Raw genomic sequence first — 18672 nt, 5'->3', positions numbered from 1 at the left:
CAGGGGGCTACAACCAACAGGGTACATGGCGGTCCCACCACAATGGACTAGCTGCAGAGCTGGATATCGGGAGCAAAGAAGTCCATGGTCATCATCGAAGCAGAAATCGACACTGCATAGTGCATAGTGGAAAATGCACCCACAAAGGTGTCTGAGCCGTGGCGCGGCTCTCAGGCGCAAGACGCTATCGATTACTCCTCTGGTTGAGGTTGGCACTATGTGCAAGTGCGAGCGCCCTCCTGTCGGAGCGGGTCCTAACGAGGGAGTGAGTGTGAGTGCGGGAGTCTGGGGGGGACAGCAGGGGAGAACGGACATTGCGGTCGCACTCTGAGGCGACAAGAGAAGAGTTGTTGTGCACGGCCGAGAAGGGAGCATTGAGCAAGGGGGCAGTCAGCATCGCTTTCCGGGGGACAGAGAGTTGGGGCAGTCCAGCGAGCAGACACCAGTTCCGGGAGCAGTGCTCCGGTTTGTGGACATGACGTGGGTCTTATTTTGGCGCAGTATAGTTTGCTTGGTACGCATCTGCTGCTCCCTTTATGCTCACGTGTTTTGTTCTGTCCGTATGTGTATTGAAAAGGTTACGCTCCAGCTGGAACAGTGGTTTGTGTTTTACATTCATGCACCCTGACTCATTTGTTTTGCTGCAGGCAGCTGTAATTTCAGAGATTTTTTTTTTCGTCACGATTGTCTTAGCCCAGTGGTGCCTAGTATCCGAGAACAAGACCGCTGACATGTGACCTGTTGTTTTGGGTTTTGGAGTCCTGTTTGGGCAACCTAGTTATCACCCACACAAATGTATTGCTGCCGAGTGAGGTTAGTCCTAATCTTGTGGAACTGAGCTTTCAGTGACTGGCTTGTCTGCAAATTAATTAATTTAACATTTGTGGTGTGTTGTTTTTTTGCTTTCAATGCTGAATTTCTTGTCATTCATTTGTGTATGTTTTGCTGTTAATAATAACTGTGAGTAAGATAGCAAGGTCTTGAGGGGCTTGCGTATTGTGACTGTATTTTTGGCAAATGTTTAATTTGATTTCTTGTTTATCGGTCTGGTGAAAACTTATGCCAAGTTTACTAATTTCCGCCTGTGGTCCGGAAGTTGGTTTGAAGGTAAATACGTTGGTAAATCTTTACTGGACCTAACTGTTAACTGATCTTGCGTTGAACTAATGCCATTATTAAATTTCTTGTGTGCTATAAATTGTATTACCATAGACAAGGAGACTGGGCAGGTTCTGTGGTCGAGGGGTAGGCACGGTTGCTGCTTTGCGCGTGGCGTCTTGACGCTCACTATCATTTCCCGCGTTAGTACGGGCGGCGTGAGATTTGTTTGCTCACAGTTGTATGGCCGCTAGTCAGCTGTGCCTGCTCCTGCTTCAGGGTGTGCCATGTTTCATAAGGCGTACGCTGACTTTCAGTCACTTTTACTCCTGTGTTGCTGTTGGTCGCGTACTGAAACGTTAGTCTCTTTTGGCACGGTGGCCACTGGGCCGTGACGATGTCGGTTGATGACCAGCGTTGGGGCGGTCGTCCGCTCTGAGTGGCCTCGGTCGCTTGGACTTGGCAGTTACCTTCTGGTTAAACAGATCAAACTTGTTTATTTGCTGTAAATTCCTAAGCAGTTTGTGAGAAAAGTTGTAACTCAGCTTTTCATGATTTTACACAATTCAAGCATTTTGGTAAGGCATTTTCCTATCTATGTTTTATTTAAATGAGAATTCTTTATTGGGGTTATTCACCTGTTGAAGCTTAACATAAAATTTGTAACTTAGCTTTCATGATTTACTTAATTTAAGCATTCTTGTAAAGCAGTCCTTTATCTACGTTTTATTGATTGGTAATTCTTTATTGTGGTTATTCACTGGTTGAAGGTTAACATATGTTTGTAACCAAGTTTATGTCCTTGCTTAATTGAGATTTGTTAAGAGCCTTTATTGCTGGAAGATCATTAAAGCTTGGGTGCTTGTAATTGTGAATACTGTTGTCTGTCTATGTTGTGGGTTACCCTTCCACTTCCACAGCCAAGCTGTCGTAACTACCAATACAGTGTCCTTGCCCAAGAGATGGAGAATGGGCAGGACTGTAATGTGACGACGAGAAAGTGGGCTAAATATCTCAATGCACGATGGACATGATGCACTTTGTACGGTGCTCTACCCCAAATAGTTAGCTCTTAAGGAAAATTTTGAAGAATGGAAGTCAAACCCTACACGGGACCATCACATAAAGGCCAAAATGTGTGAAACTCCTTTTAGTCACCTCATACGACAGGCAGGAATATCTCGGGCCTATTCAAATCCCCAGACCTGCATGGAGGAGGGTGGTTGGGTTTATGGACTTTAGGAAGGATGTGGAAGAAAAGTGTGTGGGGAGTGGTGGAGGCGAAGAGAGGGTTGGACTTCGGGGAGATATTCTGGTTTCGGCCTATGGATTTGAGGAGACAATGGAGATCCTGCTGGATTTTTCGACAAAGGTCACTGTGGCAGGATTTGTAGGTGGCTGAATGTGACAGCTGGTGGAGTCTTCTTGCCAGGTAACCCTTGTGATTCAAAACAACTGTCAGCAGACAGGATTATAACGTTGGGATTGATTTTTAGGTGGTGGATTGTGGTTCCTACTGAGGATTTAAGTTTAGTTTGTATGGCGAGGGACTTGGGGAATGATGGTGAAGCAAGATACGAGGTTAAGAAATTTTGGAAAGTTAGCAGTGGGTGATTGTGGGCATTGGAGGGGGGGGGCTAGGTAGGGTAGGTGGTGAAAAAGTTTTTCTACTGTATGGATGGGGAGAAGAAGGTCTTTGACGAGATCTTTGTGATCTGGATCGAGGGTGAGGACACCCTATCCACATTCCTCCAGAACCTCGACAACTTCTCCCCCATTTGCTTCACCTGGTCCTACTCAACCCAACAAGCCACCTTCCTTGATGTTGACCTACAACTCCAAGATGGCTGCATCAGTACCCACCACGATGCCTCCATTCCGACAGCTGCCTCCTGTTCCATACCAAGAAATCACTTCCATGCAGCCTAGCCACCCATAGCTGTTGGGATCTCTAGTGACGAGCCACCCTCTTTAAATATACCAAAGGTCTCACCGAGGCCTACACAGACTGTAATTACCCTCCCAACCTTGTACACAAGCAGACCTCCCGTGTCTTACCTCTCAAGTCACCTACCACCTCTCAGAGTCCCATCATTCAGCCGCAGAGGAGCATTCACCTCATCACTCAATACCATCCAGGATTGGAGCAACTGAATCACATTCTCCACCAAGATTTTCACTATTTCTCATCGTGCCATGAAATGAGGAATGTCCGATCCAATATCCTTCCCACTCCTACAGTGGTATTCTGCCACCCACCAAACCTAAGCATTATTCTTGTACATCCCTACACAACCCCTGCTCTCAATCCCTTACCTCATGGCGCAAACCCTGTAATGGACCTAGAAGCAAGACCTGTCCTATAAATCCCACCACCACCACCACCACCACCACCACCACCACCACCAGCTACTCCAATCAGCAGCTATCCCATCAAAGGCAGGGCTATCCGTGAAACCAGTCACGTGATCTACATGCTAAGCTGCAACCAATGTGTTGCATTCTATGTGGGCATGACAACCAAAAAACTGTCTGCAATAATGGCCACCGACAAACTGTGGCCAAGAAGCAAGTGGACCATCCTGTTTGCTGAGCACGCTGCCAAACATGACATGCTTCATTTCAATGACTGCTTCATATCCTGTGCCATGTAGACCCTTCCCACCAACACCAGCTTTTCTGAACTGCGCAAGTGGGAACACTCCCTGTAATATAAACTAAGTTCTCGTATCCCTCCTGGCCTCAATCTTCCTTAGTCATCGTCCTTACCCACTGAGCCCATTCCAGCACTACACAGCCCTCTATTCCACCAACACACCCTCAGTCTTTTTCTTTCTCTCCTCCTCCGCTAACCCTCCACCCCTTTGTCTAACCTCCCTACTTCACCTAGTTGCCCTTACCTCTCTCCACTTCTTCCCTGTACACTCCTTCAAGCAGCACTTTACCATATCCCACTTCTGCCCTGTTATCCCTCCCCTCCCATCATGCACTGTTGCTCGCAGTCTGGCCACAGTAGCCAAAGACACTGTGTGTGTGTGTGTGTGTGTGTGTGTGTGTGTGTCATTCCATCCTGGATTTTCCACTGTTTGCATTTACAGCAATATTTTTATGCCTTTAGCCACAAGAATTGGGTACAACATTCAATAAAATTATGTATTTGGTGAGAAAGTGTCTATGTGATGCATAAAATCCCTTTACAGTAACATCCCTAATGCCCATGCCCTCACTGCTATTGAATGCTATCTTTCCCAATGCCTGATGGATTCGAAAGCAACAACCTCCTTCCCAGTCAACATGACCAACTATATCCTGAACCATGATTACTTTTCCTTTTAAGGCATTATCTACAAACAAATATGGGGTACGCATGGCACCATCTAGAGGAATCCTTCCTGAACATCCGGAATCCTAAACCCCTCACCTGCTTCAGATTCATTGGTGACATCTTTGTGATCTAGATGGGGGTGAGGACACCCTATCCACATTCCTCCAGAATCTCAACAACTTCTCCACCTTTTGCTTCACCTGGTCCTACTCAGCCCAACTAGCCACATTCTTAGATGCTGACCCCCATCTCAAGATGGCTACATCAGTACCTCTGTCCATATTAAACCTACTAACTACCAGCAATACCTCCACTTTGACAGCTGCCACCCGTTCCATAACAAGAAGGCCCCTCCATACAGCCTAGACACCTGTGTTTGGTGTACCTGCAGTGACGAGTGGTCCGTGTCGAAGTATACCGAGGGTCTCACTAAAACCTTCACAGACTGTAATTATCCTCCCAACTTTGTACAAAAACAGATCTCCTGTGCCTTATCTTTCCAGTCTCCCACCACCTCCCAAAGTCTCACCGTCCAGTCACAGAGGAACACTGCCCTCATAACTCACTACCACCCAGGACTGGAACGACTGAATTAAATTCTGTGCCAGGGTTTCGGTTACCTCTCACTGTGCTCTAAAATGAGAAATGTTCTGCCCACTATCCTTCCCACCATTCCGCACAGTGGTATTCTTCCATCGACCAAATCTACACAATATACTCATCCAGCCCTACACAACCCCTGCACCCAACCCTAATTGCCCTACCCTTTCTCCATCTCATCCCTGCAGGCTCCCCAGCAGCACTTCACCGTCCGCTATCCCTCCCCCTCCCCATCCCCGCCCAGCCTCCTCTTTACCGACACCCAGCTGCCTCTCCCATCATGCACTGGTCTTTCGATTTTCAACAAAGGGCTTGTTGGCTGAAAAGTTTATATTGTGACAGATTTTTGTTGTGCCTATCTATGACTAAGCATCCCCGCTGTATAGTGAATAGCAACTGTCCTTTTCATAATATCGATACAATTGATACGGTCATTTCTGAAAGGGCTTTACTCCAAATTTTGACAAAATGAGATAAAAATGGTACCAGACTCTATATGCAGAGATACATCTTTCAGCATGAAAAGGGCTTTATTCCACACAATGTAAATGTGTGTCTGCGACTTCATTACAGTGACATCATTTTAGAAAGGCTTTGTGATCTAGATGGAATAATCCCCTTTCAATAGTGATCATCTTTGTATACCCTCTATTGAACACGTAATGCACTATGTGTCATGTTTCACTTTTCTAAGTTCAGCTGTTGTTGTTTTTGAACAGCGCTGAGAAATGTGAAATGGCATCATGTATTCATTTGTAGTCTAGTGAACATATCAAGAATATTTTATTTTGTCTGTTGCTTGTAATTTCAAAAGAGCTTACACTGGACCAGGAACAAAATGCAAGACATATACGTTTACTTGATTATACGAGGTACGGCTAGAAAAAAACCGGACTGATGCTGGAAAAAACATTTATTTACAATTATTTACAATTTCATGTTATCTCCTTCAATGTACTCTCCTCCTCGGTCTCTACACCGCTCCATACGAATTCTCCAGTGTTCATAGCAATGCTGCAGATCATTTTCGGTAAGTCCATACATTACTTCCGTCGCTTTTTCTTTTACTGCTTCAACAGTCTCAAATCTAGTTCCTTTCAAAGCTGACTTGACCTTAGGGAAAAGAAAAAAGTCACAGGGGGCCAAATCAGGTGAGTAGGGTGGATGATCTAAGATGGGAATGTTGTGTTTTGCCAAAAACGTCTTCACTGACAACGCGCTGTGAGCTGGGGCATTGTCTTGGTGAAGGATCCATGACTTTTTCTCCACAAATCGTTCCGTTTTCTCCGTACTCGCTCACGTATGGTAGCCAGGACGCTAATGTAGTAATGCTGATTCACTGTTTGTCCCTCTGGTACCCAATCAATGTGCACAATCCCTTTGAAGTAAAAAAAAAACAATCATCATTGCCTTGAATTTCGATTTTGACATTCGTGCTTTTTTTTGTCGTGGAGAACCAGGTGTTTTCCAATGCATCGATTGGCGTTTAGTTTCGGGATCGTAAGTAAAAAACCACGAATCATCGCAAGTAATAACATTTTGTAAGAAGGTGGGATCACTTTCAATGTTTTCCAGGATGTCAGAACAAATCATTCTTCGGCGTTCCTTCTGTTCAATTGTGAGACACTTTGGAACCATTTTTGAACACACTTTGTTCATGTTGAAACTTTCATGAAGAATCTGCCTAACACTTTCCTTGTCAACTCCTGTTAACTCAGACACTGCTCTGATTGTTAAACGGCGATCTTGTTGAACAAGTTTACCGATTTTTTCAATGTTTGCATCATTTTTTGCTGACAATGGTCTGCCAGTGCGAGTGTCATCACTGGTGTCTTCGCAGCCATCTTTAAATCGTTTAAACCACTCAAACACTTGTGTTCGCGATAAACAATCATTCGTCGTACACTTGTTGTAACATTACAAACGTTTGACTTGCAGATTTTCCTAGTTTGAAACAAAATTTGATGTTAATACGCTGTTCTTTCTGTACACTCAACATTTTCCGACGCACAGACAAAACGTCAACTACTTAAAACAGACGCCACGGGCAGACTGAGTGCAGGAGGCAGATGAAACTCTAGCAGTAGGCGGAGCGAGAGTCACGTGACAGGCCACGCGACTTTCAGCCTCATTGCATTCGTTTTATTGTTTCACCAGTACTAGTCCGGTTTTTTTCTAGCCACACCTCGTATTTTGCATGAATATAGGTATTTCTATGATGATTTGATGAAACGGCTTGTATGTAGCAGTGGTACTGATGATCAGTGAAACCATTTTGCATGTCCTTTGATGAGAGATACAATAGTACAAAAATGTATGAGTAAAAAATGAAACAATTTAAAATATTTTTAAAAATGTAACTTGACCATGTGAATCAATTACTTCCAAAATAAAAGGGCCTTATTCCAAGATTGTCAACCTATCTTTTTCAACAATATTGGAAAACTTACCAACAGTAGCAATGGCAAAATATCAATTTCGTTCTGTTCTTTAATCGTTGGAAAGACCATTCTGCAACATTCCATATATTTACCTGGAGGATGTTTTCCTTAATTTCTGAATACTTAAGATTTTGGAGTAAGTTCCTTTCGAAAATGACTGTGTGATAAGAAGAGGACCAGTTCAGTTAGCAATAAGCAAGCTAAGCAGCAGTTACCACATGAAACAGGTTGCCAACAAATGAGACCTTTCCATCAGTTGATCCTGCATTCTCTCAATTAGATGAAACAATCTTACATTAGAATAAATTTGATGGGCAACAGTAAATAACAACAACCACCTTATAGATTAGTAGCAAAAAAATAAAAGTGACAACAGTAAAAAACAACAAAAGCTGAAACACATCAATGTAAAGAATAGGAAGGCAGTTGTATACCTGTCATCAAATGTTTTCTTCCCAGCAACAATCTTTGCTGCCATAAGGTCTTCTGCAGCCCGAAAAGTTTTTTTCCGTGTTTTAAGGAGGTCTTCAGTTTCAGAGGCTTTCCTGTTCTCTGCTTTTTGCTTTTCAAGTGCTTGTTTACCTCTTATTTTTGCTTGGTCAGAAATTCTTTCTATTTGTGCAGCCAAAACTGACACTGGGTCTGGCTACAAAAATTGTCAATTTGAAAATGTACAATTATAACATTGGACAAATACTTATAAGTGTTGGTATATTACAGTGCATTAAAATCAATAACCACAAAAAGAGAAGTATATATCTCCCAGGCAGCAGAGTTAGTTTTTTTGTTTTTTTTTTCGGACATTTGATAGACAATAACTAAGCATAATGACAAAATCAGTAGCATTAACAGTAATAAAGTTTTCATCATGAGCCACTTTTTCCTAAACATACAGAATGATTCACAGTAAATGGTGAATGCTGTCATTCTGCGACAACTGGTAAACTGAGGGTAGAGCACATTTCAATCTTGTTCAGTGTGTCATGTTTAACATTCACGGCTTATGCTCTAACTACTGTGTGCAAAATATAGACGGCACCATTTGATTTGCACACACACTTACTTTTTCCACCGAGTAGATATCTATAATATCATTGAAGACCTGACAGACATAACATTTAGTAACCCTTGTTGATGTAAGTTGGAGAATATAACAACTTGTGTATTAGGCACATAATCTAAGGAACATGTAAAAATATCAAGATTAAATAAAGGATTAGGCTCATCAATGGGATACTCCTGTAAATGTGGACGGTTTGCAAAAGAAAGATTAATGAAAAGGCATACAAGCTTCATTCTTGTATAAAAGAGTTGCAAATTTCTGTAAAGATGAATGTACTGTGGCTTTCACTACACAACACCATGCAACTACTGTGATACAAAACTTAAATGTAAGGGATTACAGACTAGCACCACCCTCTTACTGAGTAAATGTTAAAAAGAGGAATCTTTACATTACCGAAAACAATATACAGTTGCTTGAGTGTAGCAATACATGAGGGAGTTTGCTGTGAGTTGCAGCTGAAAATGTGTCACTATTATTTGTAACTGTATACAGTTTTCCATTGGGAAACTGTGAGCTGCTTATCAACACCTTGCTTCTTTACTTGTCTACGACTCATAGGAAGTAAAAAATGAGTTACGAGAATTGGTTTCAGAACTGGGAGGAATATTCGATTAAATTAAACAGTTACTTTATCACCTTAAAAAAGAGAAAGTTTTATACTTACAGCTGGACAGGGCAATTAACTGACAGGCATATTTATTCAAACTGAAAAAAGCTTTGCAGGTTTGAATAATGCAACAATCAATGAAAAGGTTTTTTTATTTTTTATTATTTATTATTAGTATTTTTTTTTTATGGTAACACGAGCGTGATACCACCTGCTGAACTGAACAAATCTATTTGTAGATGTCTTTGAGAGGATGAGATAATGGAAACTTGATAATACACACAATTGAAAACAAAACAGAAATTTATGCTGGGTACACACTACTTTTCACTGTTTTAGGTGACAAGTGGCACAGTAGCCAACAGCAGATATAAACCTGCCTACACTCCAGGATTTTCATAAGTGTCCGCATACTCAAAAAATGAATCAGAAACACACATAATTAATAATGACAATAAAAACACCCACACACTTAAACCAGATGAGGTGCACACAGCTATCCAAGGTATGAAGTATGGAAAGGCAGACAGAGGTGATGGTGTTTCAACAGAAATGGTTACATGTGGAGGCAAAATAACACAACAGAAAGTTCCATAATTATTCACAGATTGTCTGTGGAGGCAGACTATCCCCAAAACTTTGAACACTGCACCTATTCTATCTCAGTATCAGCATCCTTTCTGTCATGCTGGACAAGATTGTAGAGACTATCACCACCAACCCCACAAAAAAAATCTGCATTTTAATCAGGCAAAGGAACAAGCTGGATACAGCACAATGGACCATCTGCAAGTCATGAATGAAATTACTGAGCTGAGCAATGAGAAAGAATTGCTAGGTTTTATGGGATTCACTGATTTTTACAAAGTCTTTGCCTGTTTCAATAAAATCTGCAGAAACAGCCATTAAGAAACAAGACACATATTCAATCTGTGTTTCTGTACTGGATAAAGCGTACAGCTGCCATTCGATCTCGTCAGGGCAGTGAGAACTGTGAGCTGAAGAAGTAGTCAGGCAAGATAATTCCACACCTCCAAAACTATTACCAGTTTTTCTGCATGAAGTTTTCAGATTCCTAAACTGAGAAAATGAAGAGTATGATGTAGTGTAACATACAAAGGGTGTTCAAAAAGTTTTGCACATTTGTCTCTATTTTTTTTATTTTTTGCAGGAGGAGAATGAAATTATTTGTGAACATACTTGGAACATTTAGCTGTAAGTTGGTACAGAAAAGTATTTTCTTTTACTGATAGGTGAGCCATAATGGATTGTTAAGTAGATGTCAGGTTGTGACAACAGTCGGTGATGGAGTTCATCTTTAAGACCAGTGATTACTCTGCCACATCGATTCACAGGAAGTTGCTCCCTGTTTATGGGAGGACACAGTGTATCACAGCAGTATCCAGCAGTGGTTTGAAGAAGATGATTTCTCTCTACTGAACAATCCACAATGTGGTAGACCATCAACGGCAGTGAGTGATGTGAATAAGGAGATCATTGATCAAATCATCCAAAATGACATATGTGTGATGACACGACAGCTTGCTGAAATGACTCGTTTGTCACTGGGTAATGTGGTATCACTGGTACTGTCACTAGGGTACCGAAAAATCTGTGCACATTGGGTACATTAGTGACAAGAGAAATGAAAACAATGAGCAAGAATGTGTGCGAGGTTCTCATGAAGAGCTTTACCAGAGAGTGGAAACAGAGTTTTGACGGCATCATTACCCAGGATGAAACATGGTTGTTTTTGCCCGAATCAGAGAGCAAAACCCAATCCATGGAGTGGTGTCATCCAGGTTCCACTCAGAAGAAGAAACCAAGACTTTCATGAACAACAGGCCGAAAGGTGATGGCCTCCTCCTTCTGGCATCAGTGTGGTGTAATTTTCATTGACGTTTTGGAACCTGGCTCCACAATTAATCAGGACCGTTACTGTTTGTCATTGGACAAGCTGCAACATGCCACCAAGACCTACAGATCACAGCTTAAGGGTCAGCTCATCAGACTACACCACGACAATGCCAAACCCCATACAGCCCTTATGAAACAGGAAAAAATATGGAAAATGGGTAGGAAAATTGTTCCTCATCCTCCCTACAGTCCGGACTCGGCTCCGTCTCATTTTTACCAATTTGGTCATCTGAAGGCCCACCTGCACGGTAAACCATTTGATAGTGAGAAAGACCTTATTTCCTGTGTCAAGCGATGGTGTAAAAGTCAATCCCCAGAACTTTACCAAAAAGCATTTACATCATGGAAAGAACATTGGGCCAGATGCGTCACAGCTGACGGAGGCTACATTGAGTAGGCTCAGTGTACAGCTAAAAGTTCCGAGTATGTTCACAAAAAATTTCATTCTCCTTCTGCAAAAAATAAAAAAAATTAGAGATGGGTGTGCAAAACTTTTTGAACACCCTTTCTATATAAACCACTTTTGTCTTGCTGGTGATGTACTATTTGCCTGTAGTACAGATAACACAGTAATAAATTAAGGCTGAAAGGAGGCCTGAAAAATAAATACAAAGGCTGTCCAGACAGTATCCAACCATACTCTTTATTGTTGAAACCAACAATGGTATCAGGATGTGTGTGCTCTCTATATTTGTAGGCATACACAGTGTGCATGCTTGATTTTTTTTAATGGCTTAAGGAACAACCAGTTGCTGGTTAGCTATTCACAAGAAACCGCAAGTAAGTGGTAGTCTTTGGATTTTGAGCTGTGGGCAAAATGACACAAAAGTGGAACAATGCTATTGCATCAAATTTTGATTTCAGCTTGGTGATTCTCAAGTCGAAACACTTTGCAAGATTTGAAAAGTGCTTGGGATGAAGCAATGGGTACCACACAGATTAAGGAGTGGTAACACTGCTTCAAAGATGGCCACTCATCAGTGAAGAGTAAATAATGTTCAGGTAGACCCTTGACATCCGCAAATGAGGTTGTTACTGATCTCCAAGAACCCTGGTGATGCAATGTTGACAGATCATGATCAGAGAACCTGCAGACAAGGTTAAAATTAGTACTGGGTCCCTGCAATCCATTTTAATAGAAAATTTGGCCCTCAGGAGGATCTCAGCAAAATTTGTGCCAAAGTTGCCTACTACTGAACAGAAGCAACTTTGTTCGGAGATCGCATAGGAAAGGCTGGAAACTGTGAATCGTAATGCCAAACTTTTGACACAGTGATCATTGGTGATGAGTCCTGGGTTTATGGGTATGACCTAGAAACAAAGTTCCGATCCTGACATCCATCATCCCTGAGACCCAAGAAAGGGAGAGAGATCTGCAGCAATGTGAGTCATGCTGACTGTCTTTTTTATTCCAACAGTGTGGTCCATCATGAGTATGCCACAGAAGGTACTAATGTAATTAAGGAGTCCTAAGAAGAGGTTCTGTGTCACCTTTATGAAGCAGCGTGAGGTAGACAACCGGACTTGTGGGCAGCAGGCAACTGTCACCTTCACCGTGATAATGCACCTGCTCATTGTTATCAATCAATTCAGAGGTAAAATTAAAACAACTGCAGCCCTCGGTCGCGAAAATGAAGCCTTTTGACGTAGTTTTTGGCCACTTCCAAGAGTGCCTTCATCAGAAATAAAACATTTAAAACTGGCATGTCACGTATAAAATAAATATGAAGTGACAACGCTTTGTGACTGAAGTGTTATCTCTTCATATTTATTTTATATGTGACGTGTCAGTTTCAAATGTTTTATTTCTGATGAAGGCTACCTTAGAAGTGGCCAAAACCTAGGACAAAAAGACTTCATTTTCGCGACCGAGGGCTGCAATTGTTTTAATTTTACCTTGTAATGGTCGCTGACAATGCAGCCATGTTTAAAGCTGATTCAGAGGTTTTTGGCCAAATACAACATGGCTGTGGTTTCTCAACCTCCCTAATCCCCTGCCAACAGGGACAATATGCAGAATTCAACAGAGCAGCTGCGCACTGTCCAAAAAGTAGCTTTCCAGCAATGCTTCCAGCAGTGGCAGCACCACTGGGAGAGGTGTGTAAAAGCTGAAGGGGCCTACTTTGAAAGTGTCTATACTCCATTCATCATAAGAATAAACCTCATGTAAACACTATGTATTCTGCCACGTTTGCTGGAACCTCACTGGATTCCATTTCATGTAGAGCAGAAACCAAGCTGTCACGAGCACAGTCAAGTAAGATAATGAGGATAGGTTTTATGCTGTGTGTTACACATACATCGACTCAGCAGTAATACAGGAGAACAGCTTTACTGGTGCGTTTAACTTGGAAAGCACTGGCTAGCCACCTGGTGAAACTAATCTGCAGTGATGTGAACAGCTGTAATAAAGACGCAAAAATAGGCAAGCAGAGAACAATATAGTCTAAAATGTCAGTTTTTGAACAGAAGGAAATAATGGTAAAACTCAGGCGATATGCTTCTTAGGTGATCTGCACGGAAAACACAACATGCTCTCGAACTTAGCAAACATAGCATAGTAATTAAAAGTGAGAGTGATGAAAAGTCTTAACTTTAACAAGGGTAAATTTTTCTGCACGAGCTATGTGTGGCGTAAAAGCGCTCTGCTGGGATTGCACCATGTAGTTAAATATTGAACCCACTGAAGGTATTACAGCAGTTGTCTGGTAACTTCTGAACTTCTTCCATATCAGGCTCTGAGGAATGTGACCCAAGGTGTTGGAGATATCAAGGGTCAACAACAACACTGTTTTCTATGTTCAAATCAGGAACCAGGGAATGAACAGTGGTTCCCGAATCTGATGAAGATTACCCCAAACAACAGGAGAGGGAGTAAAACTTATAAAACAGCTCTGAGACGAATGCTCACTAGCTTTATATCCCCGAAAATGCGGCAACACTTTAACATAACTGTTTATAATGGACACAGTTCACCATCACGGGATGGCATTTAAAAATGTGGTACTAGCAGTGTGATCCCTGTGTTGTCAGGGGGCTCAGCCAAGTGGGTACTTAACAGCCCCACCACAAGGACTGGCTACCGTGCTGGTGACCTAGCAGGAAGGGGGCCAGGGTGCAAGGGGAAAAGGAAGGGGAGGGGGAGAGGAACCTGCACCATGGAAACTAGGTTGGGAGTTCATCCTCAAATGGCTCACACTGAACGGAAAACATTGGAAATGGAGGTCAAACACCAAGGAGACCAAAAATGCCAAAAAGGAGATGCAAACAGCAAACTAAACAATAGCACATACAAAAAACCAAGCTGGGAGTATAACCAGGTCAATATACAGAAGTCCACCAAGAGGGAAAGGAGGGGGCAGGAAGAAAGGAGCAAGGACAGGGAAGGAGAGGAACAGGGACAGTAATGCAGTCTGGAAACAGGAAGGAGATTGCAATAGCTCGGGGCTCCATGCGCATCACACACCTACCCACAAAAGGGACTGTCGGCCCCATGGGCGGGTGAGGTACGGAAGATTCCATGCCAGTAAGGATAGCATTTGTAAGGTATTCTACCAGGTCATCAATGCAGGAGAAATGGTGTTCATCAAAAGTGGTCATTAAGGAACAGAGCTGCCAATCAGCTTTGCAAAGCTACCATTTGGTTGCATGCACAGATGGGATAGGCATTAGCAAAAAAATGACAACGGAGAAATGATCACTTGAGTGTGCATCAGAGAGAACAGACCACATGAGGCAACAAGCAAGCAGAGCAGTACAGATTGGAAAGTCCAAGGCAGAAAAGGAGTGGGTGGAATCGGAAAGAAATGCAAGTGTACCTGTGTTCAAACAGATGAAATTGAGCTGGTTGAAGATATCTACTAGGAGAGAGCCTCTCAGACAGGGGCATGGTGAACCCCAAAGGGGATGGTGGGCAGTAAAGTTGGCGAGGAGCAACAAGGGAGAAGAAAGTTGAGGAATAAATTAATGTCTACTCTGGTGACAGCAGTAGACGAGAATGAATAGGCATTGCAAAGAGAGAAGGCAAAACCAGAAAGGGAAAGATAGATAGCAAAAACTTCAAGATGGGTATGCAAGGAAATACAGAAACTATAGATGTTGTCTCAAATGAGCAACTTGACTCCTCCATGAGCCTGACAAGGGAACCTCCCCATTGCACCCCCCTCAGATTTAGTTATAAGTTGGCACAGTGGATAGGCCTTGAAAAACTGAACACAGATCAATTGAGAAAACAGGGAGAAGTTGTATGGAACTATGAAAAAAATAAGCAAAATATACAAACTGAGTAGTCCATGAGAAGATAGGCAACATCAAGGACAATGTGAGCTCAGGAGCGCCGTGGTCCCGTGGTTAGCGTGAGCAGCTGCGGAACGAGAGGTCCTTGGTTCAAGTCTTCCCTCGGGTGAAAAGTTTTAATTTTTTGTTTTCAGACAATTATCTGTCCGTCCGCCCGTCTGATGCGATCACTTTTTTGGGAGTGATTATCACATCGACAAGAAAACCTAAATCGGGCAAGGTAGAAGAATCTTTTTACCCATTTGCCAAGTGTATAAGTTAGGTGGGTCGACAACATATTCCCGTCATGTGACGTGCATGCCGTCACCAGTGTCGTATAGAATATATCAGACGTGTTTTCCTGTGGAGGAATCGGTTGACCTATGACCTTGCGATCAAATGTTTTGGTTCCCATTGGAGAGGCACGTCATTTCGTCTACTAATCGCACGGTTTTGCGGTGCGGTCGCAAAACACAGACACTAAACGTGTTACAGTGAACAGAGACGTCAATGAACGAACGGACAGATCATAACTTTGTGAAAATAAAGAAAGTAAAATTTTCACTCGAGGGAAGACTTGAACCAAGGACCTCTCGTTCCGCAGCTGTTCACACTAACCACGGCACTCCTGATCTAGCATTGTCCTTGTATTGCTTATGTTGCACATGGACTAATCAGTTTGTATATTTTGCTTTTTTTTCATAGTTCCACACAACTTCTTCCGGTTTTCTCGATTGATCTGTGTTCAGTTTTTCAAGGCCTATCCACTGTGCCAACTTATAACTAAATCTGAGGGCGGTGCGATGGGGAGGTTCCCTTGTGAGACCCCAACTCAGGAGGAAGGTCAAAACAGACTGAAGTGAGGTGTTGGCGGTGAAAACAATTGTGAGGGTGTAATTTTGTTTCCTGGAGGCAGAAAACAACTGGACAGTATTATAACAAGAGGAGCTATAATTCAAACCTAGTGGATATGATGCCATGAATGTTACATTGGAGAATAACCATATCTGATGATACACAGGAGATGCAGGAAATGGGTCAAATAAGATGGTAGTAACTGGGGGGGCTGCCAAGCGGCAGAATTCGAACATGCACAAGGACCAAGTTCAGAGGCAGGAGGAGCTTGGTCCATTAGTTCGACAGAGGTGTCTGTATTCACCTTTGGCTGGCAAGTGGACTGGTTGTTGGTGGTGCGTCCTGGTGAAGCAGGGGTCAGCTGGGTGAGGGTACCGCATGATGACGTGGTTGAAGAAGAATGCCGAGGTGAAAAAAGGGAAGACCGTTTGCATTTGTTTGACTCCTTAGAACATTGGCATTTGTCAGCTGAAAAGCCAGATGTTGGCTGGCTAGATATGCACAGACAGTCATCGCAGGAATACTCCTTTTTGGATTGGCGTGTAGCGAGAACAGTACTAAGATTGTATAAAATGCATATTTGAACCATCAGCTGTTTTTATTTTAAATCCAAATATCTACCAGTTTTTCTCTTGGACCATCGTCATGGCGTCAATGGTATGCTTAAACTTATTTGTGTTCTTTTAAATTTTTGGGAACAGGAGGGCTATGCTTGTTAAAACAATTACACTCTAATTTCATTGTGTAACTGTGTGAGCAACAGGTTATTTTTCAGAATTTTTGGATGGTTACAAAACTATATTTTCATAAGTTACTGGTACGAGTGTTTTGGATATGTAACTTATTTCATAGCAAATCAATGTTTGAGGTTCACAGTTACTGCCAAAGAACAGATCACCCCTGGATTTCATAGTATATCAATGCAGATAAACGTGCATTTTCGCGAATTTTTGGATGCTACCATCGTCCTGTGCATAATCTAATTTGTAGTAAATCAATGTTTGTGATTTAGTTATTGTAACAATATTCTAACTAATGTACTGTGTTACATGTAGGTCTCCTTAAAGAGGAGTAGCCTTATATATTAGCTGTATTTATTGTAAATTAATTCTATTTTAGTTTGCTAACAAAAGTTTTAGGAAACTAATAATTTTTAATACAGATTTTTGTGTTACCTTAACAGATCTCATTTTGTGTTTTCGCTCCAATTTTTATTGGAAATTAAGAATTATTTAGCTCAACAGATTAAAAGATAATTGGGGCGGTGGGGGGGGGAGGTTAATTTAAATGTTATTTGTTCACTGATCTGTACTACATTGCACCATTAAAATTCATCTCCACTGTGAATGCTGTTTCTGAATACGGAAATAGTTTGTTGACACATTTAAACAGCTTGAAATCATCCTGACCACCACCAAACGACTGGCAGCGGCTGCAATCATCATGCTGGAAGAGGTCCTGTGAATCATGTGCCTGTGCTATCAGTACCAAAGGGTCCTGAAGTAGTGTCTTCTCCTGCAGATCCTGGCTCCTCTGTAGAAAGTACAGGATCTGTCATCACTTGTCCATTTGACTGCAAATGGCGTTTCAATGGTAGAGCCAGGCGTCTTGTACAGGGTGGACAAGGATAAACATGGTTGAGGTGCAGGCCTCCTCTAAAACTGAAACTGAGCCAATGGGATTCATTTAACCTGTTTTGGGGAAACTTGTTTTGTCTGGTGTCAAGAGGAGCCAAATGTAAAAGGATAGCAGTCTATTAATTTTTTGTTCAAACATATGGCAAACAATAGTACCCCTTAGGGAGATATCTGCAAGGGACAGGGAAGGACAACAGCTGCGCTCACCGTATGTGCCAACATGTTGAGAAGGCTATTCCAGGAGCCACTGAGGAAACAGTGCACAACCAACTGCAGATTGTGGCTCACATTGGAACAAATGATGCCTGCCGTCTGGTTAACGACAGCCATGGGAAATCCTGAAGAATCAGGGTAAGACTGAAAGAAATGCCTCCCACAGGTGAGAGCATTAAAATCCTAATGGTTAACTGCCAAAGCATTTGCAACAAAGTGCCATAGTTTTAAGTGCTGCTGAAAAGCAGTGAAGCTCACATTATACTGGGTACAGAAAGATGGTTGAAACTTGAAATTGATAGCAGTGAGATTTTTGGAGAAAATTTAAAACTCAAGTCCACTGAGATATAAATTGAAGCTGCTTGTGAGACTGTTGGCGCAAGACTTAGCATCAGGGTTGTGCGTAAAATGATAATTGGATCCTCCTATTGCCCATCAGACTCATCTCCTGATGTACATAAACTTTAGAGAAATCCTCAGTTTACTGGTATGCAAGTTCCCAAATCATACTATAATCATCAGTGGAGACTTCAATCATCCAACAATTAATTGGGAAAATTACAGTTTTGTTAGTGGTAGGTGTGATAAGACATCTCTGAAAACAATGTGGAACAGATAGCTTGGAACCCCACTCATGA

At 42.2% G+C, this 18672-nt stretch overlaps 1 protein-coding gene across 3 annotated transcripts in view; it reads right to left on the bottom strand.

Moving 5' to 3' along the window:
- Positions 1-18672, bottom strand: part of LOC126416416 (uncharacterized) — a 245112-nt gene that overhangs the window by 105031 nt on the left and 121409 nt on the right. For all 3 annotated transcript variants that reach the window (XM_050084135.1, XM_050084137.1, XM_050084136.1), the window contains exon 3: positions 7899-8110. In XM_050084135.1, the coding sequence (XP_049940092.1) occupies positions 7899-8110 (212 nt within the window). The remainder of the gene's footprint in view (positions 1-7898; positions 8111-18672) is intronic.

Source organism: Schistocerca serialis, chromosome 8 (assembly GCF_023864345.2).
Source record: "Schistocerca serialis cubense isolate TAMUIC-IGC-003099 chromosome 8, iqSchSeri2.2, whole genome shotgun sequence".
In the NCBI taxonomy this organism is placed as follows: domain Eukaryota; kingdom Metazoa; phylum Arthropoda; class Insecta; order Orthoptera; family Acrididae; genus Schistocerca; species Schistocerca serialis.
Note: the sequence above shows the minus strand (reverse complement) of the source record. Positions and strands in the feature narration are given on the sequence as shown.